The sequence below is a fragment of the Silene latifolia genome, chromosome 9 (assembly GCF_048544455.1).
Source record: "Silene latifolia isolate original U9 population chromosome 9, ASM4854445v1, whole genome shotgun sequence".
In the NCBI taxonomy this organism is placed as follows: Eukaryota; Viridiplantae; Streptophyta; class Magnoliopsida; order Caryophyllales; family Caryophyllaceae; genus Silene; species Silene latifolia.
In genome coordinates this window covers 139,933,882-139,937,584 of record NC_133534.1, presented here as the reverse complement: position 1 = coordinate 139,937,584, position 3,703 = coordinate 139,933,882, and the positions used below count along the sequence as shown (strand labels likewise).

At 41.2% G+C, this 3,703-nt stretch overlaps 1 protein-coding gene across 1 annotated transcript; it reads left to right on the top strand.

The window, feature by feature from the left end:
* The first annotated feature begins 2,408 nt into the window (after window positions 1-2,408).
* LOC141601656 (uncharacterized) lies at window positions 2,409-3,395 on the top strand. Its single transcript, XM_074421951.1, has one exon. The coding sequence runs from the start codon at window positions 2,409-2,411 to the stop codon at window positions 3,393-3,395; it is 987 nt and encodes a 328-aa protein (XP_074278052.1).
* The last annotated feature ends 308 nt before the right edge of the window (window positions 3,396-3,703 follow it).

The window sequence follows — 3,703 nt, the reverse complement described above, 5'->3', positions numbered from 1 at the left end:
GCTTGACTTTGATTACTGAAAACCCGAGTTTTACCAAAGGTTTACTATAAATGTTTTATCAGTTTTTAACCTATGATATTTGGGAGGGGTAAGAAAGGATATAATTGACCAAACCTTATCTTTGTAAGTATAGAATATTTAAAATGTTAAGCCATCTTTACTCGGGTAGAAACTTATGTTGTCTTGTTTTACTTTTATAGAACCATGCCTCCAAAGAGATCTACACCTACACCCCCTACCATGTCCCAAGAGGAGATTGACCGTTTTATATCTATGAATGAGGCTTTGACTGCGGCTCTGAAGGCTAAGGGGTCAGTTCAGGATCCAGCAAAGATGAGTGCTAGTATCGCAAGGCACAACCCGACGAAATATGACGGATTAGGAGAACCATCTTTACTAGGAGATTGGCATAAGGAGTTTGATAACCTTTTTGAGTTGCTAGGATGTCCTACGGAGCTGCAAGTAGATCTCGCTGCTTACTATTTGAGAGGAAAAGCGGGTTTGTGGTGGAATCGTAGTAAGGAGGTCCTAAGGGAAGCTTGGAGGGAGAGTGATGAACCTTTTATCACTTGGAAGGGTTTCAAGGAAACTATGAGGAGTGTATTTGTACCAGAACATATTAGGAGTAAGATGAGAGCTGAATTTGATTCTTTCAAGATGACTGATGAAATGACGGTGGAGAGCTATCATAATAGGTTTATGGAATTGGTAGAATATGTGTCTGATTTGAACTTTAGTGAGAAGATGCTAGCATTAAGGTTTGAACAGGGGTTGACAACAACTATTAAGAAGAGGCTTGCAGCTGGTCAGCCGAGTAGCATGGATGAGGTTTACCAAAGGGCTGGGCATGCGGAGAGGATTGCTGATATGTTGCAAGAGGAGAGGAAGGTGAAGGGGGAAAAGAGGAAGAGTGAGACACCAAGTGAGGGAGCTGGGGGTAGCAAGAAGCAAAACAATACTCAACCTAAACAATTTTCAGTTTAAAAAAAAACCCTAGAGAGAAAGCGATGAGCGACGACTGAAGAAGCTACGTAAGTTTTTGAGTTTGACTCCCATGCTCATGGCAAGGAAGTCAAATCTACAACGACAAAGGGAGATGACTTTAAGAGGACGGAGCATCCCTGCATCACAGACTGATACGTCCTCAGATTTGCACGTTCAAGAGATGGAAGGGAATAACACGAATGGAGTTGAGTTGGAAATGAGACAAAACCCTAATGAAACTTGTCAAGGACCATCTTTTGATGGTGTTGAGGGGGAGAAGACCAAACCTATGAATGAACTGATTGGTATCCCTGAACTAATTATTGAAACTGATGATGAAGACGATTCTAAAAGAGAAGAGGATGATGGTGAGGATACTGTAGTGTCTGAGACGCAGGAGAGAATTGAGGATGATGTAAGTTTGGAAACAGAGGAGAGACTGGATGTTGAGCAGAGTCCAAGGACAGAGGAGATTGAAATGCTACAGTTAGAGGAAGAGGATGTAGTGGAGGAGGTTGAATACTGGAGTCAAGCCGTGGTATGCTTTATTCTTGGGGCTAATCCTCCATGGGAGATCATAGAGGGTTTTATTAGGCGAATATGGACGAAGTTCAATATTGATAAGATTTCATTTATGCATAATGGGATCTTTTTAGTAAGGTTCAAGACAATGGAAATGAAGCATAAGGTTTTACAATCAGGATATTACATGTTTGACAATAAGCCATTGATTGTTAAGGAGTGGGTGAAAGATTTGGAGATGAAAAAAGATGATGTGAAATCAGTACCTGCCTGGATCAGACTACATAGTCTTCCTCTGAAATTCTGGGGGAAGGGGTTACCTAAAATTGCCAGTCTGGTAGGCAAGTATATCAAGAGTGATGGTGCTACAGAGGAGAGAACGAGGTTGGGTTATGCCAGGGTGATGGTGGAAATGGAGGTGGATCAAAAGATGCCTGGGAAAATTGAATTCAAAGATGAGAAGGGAATTGTGATTGGGGTGGAAGTAGAGTACGGATGGAAACCGATTAGGTGTATCAAATGTAAGGGTATGGGACATGAACAGGAGCATTGTAAACGAGGTGAACAAAAGAAGCAAGGGGTTCAACACATTAAGAGAGTCTGGAAACCTGTGATGCCTAAGCCAGCTGTGGAATCAGATGTCATAAAGACTGTTGTTCAGACAGTGCAGTCACCAAAACCAGCTGCTAGGGAAGCAGGAGGGTTCCTTACGCCCTCCAAGAGACTGGTTAAGATGCACAGACAGGAGAGGAGTGGTGGTGGTTATAGTACAGAAAATTTTGGAGCTTATTCTTATAAGGAGACATTGGTATCCCCATCTAAGAAGATAGTGTTAGCTCAAGGTACTGCCCCCTCACATATTGTTTCCAATGGATAGTTTAGGTTTTTGGAATGTGAGGGGCATGAATAGAGTAGGTAAACAGAAGCATATTAGTCATTTTCTACAGAATAAAGATATAGGGTTATTTGGTTTACTGGAGACTAAAATTAAGAATAAAGCATTCAATAAAGCAGTAAATAGTTTTAATAATGGTTGGAGTATTACTACCAATAATGGTTATCATAGTGGTGGACGAATTTGGATTCTTTGGAAGCCTGGGATGTTTAGGGTGCATATTCTTGAATACAATGCTCAATATATACATATGAAGGTGGATGCCTTGGTGTATAGGAGTGTTTTCTTCTTGACTATAGTATACGCCTTCAATGGGATACATGAGAGGGCTCCTTTGTGGGATCAGTTGAGAAAGATTGCACAGCAGATTGCAGGCCCTTGGGCCATTGCTGGAGACTTCAATTTTATGCTTGCTGCTAATGAGAGATTTGGAGGGGCTACTTCTTTGGCTGAGATGGAGCATTTCATAAAGTATGTTGCTGATTGTGAAGTTATTGACATTACTGCTGTAGGGTCTGTGTTCACTTGGAACAATAAGCAACAGCCTAAGGAGAGGATTTACAGCAGATTGGATAGGTTTTTGGTTAACAAGGCTGGGTGTGATAGTTTTCTTGATATGTATGCTCATTTTTTGCCTGAGGGGATGATGAGTCATACACCTTGTATAGTGAAGAGTAATAAGGTAGTGCAGGGCAACAAGAGCTTTAAATACTTCAATATGTGGGGCAAATCCAAGGAGTTTCTTCCCCTAGTGAATGAGTTGTGGGATTACAATATTGATGGGACCCCCCTTTTTAAACTGGCAAAAAATCTTAAGAATCTTAAGCCAGGTTTAAAGAGACTGAATAGGGAGGGATTCAGTGACATGGAGAAGGCAACTGGTATCCTGGAGAAACAGTTTGAGGAGATGCAAGTCCAGTTGGGTATTGATCCGTCTGATGTGAGCTTGATAAATCAGGAGTGTGAGGCTAGTAAAAAGCTTAAGGAGCTGTAGTGTGCCAGGGATAGCTTCTTGTACTAGAAAGCCAAAGGTGAATGGATAAAGGATGGTAATGCAAACACATCTTATTTCCATAGCATTATTAAGAAGAGGAGGAATAAGAATAAGATTTTTGTGATTGAGGATATGAATGGAAAGATTTGTGATACGAGTGATCAGGTACAGTCAGCATTCCTGGAATTCTATGAACAGTTGTTGGGGACAAGTCAGGCTACTAAACCAGTCCATATGAGAGTTATAAATCAGGGCAAGAAATGCACCAGTGATCATCATGCTCAATTGCTTAGACCTGTTATAGGAGA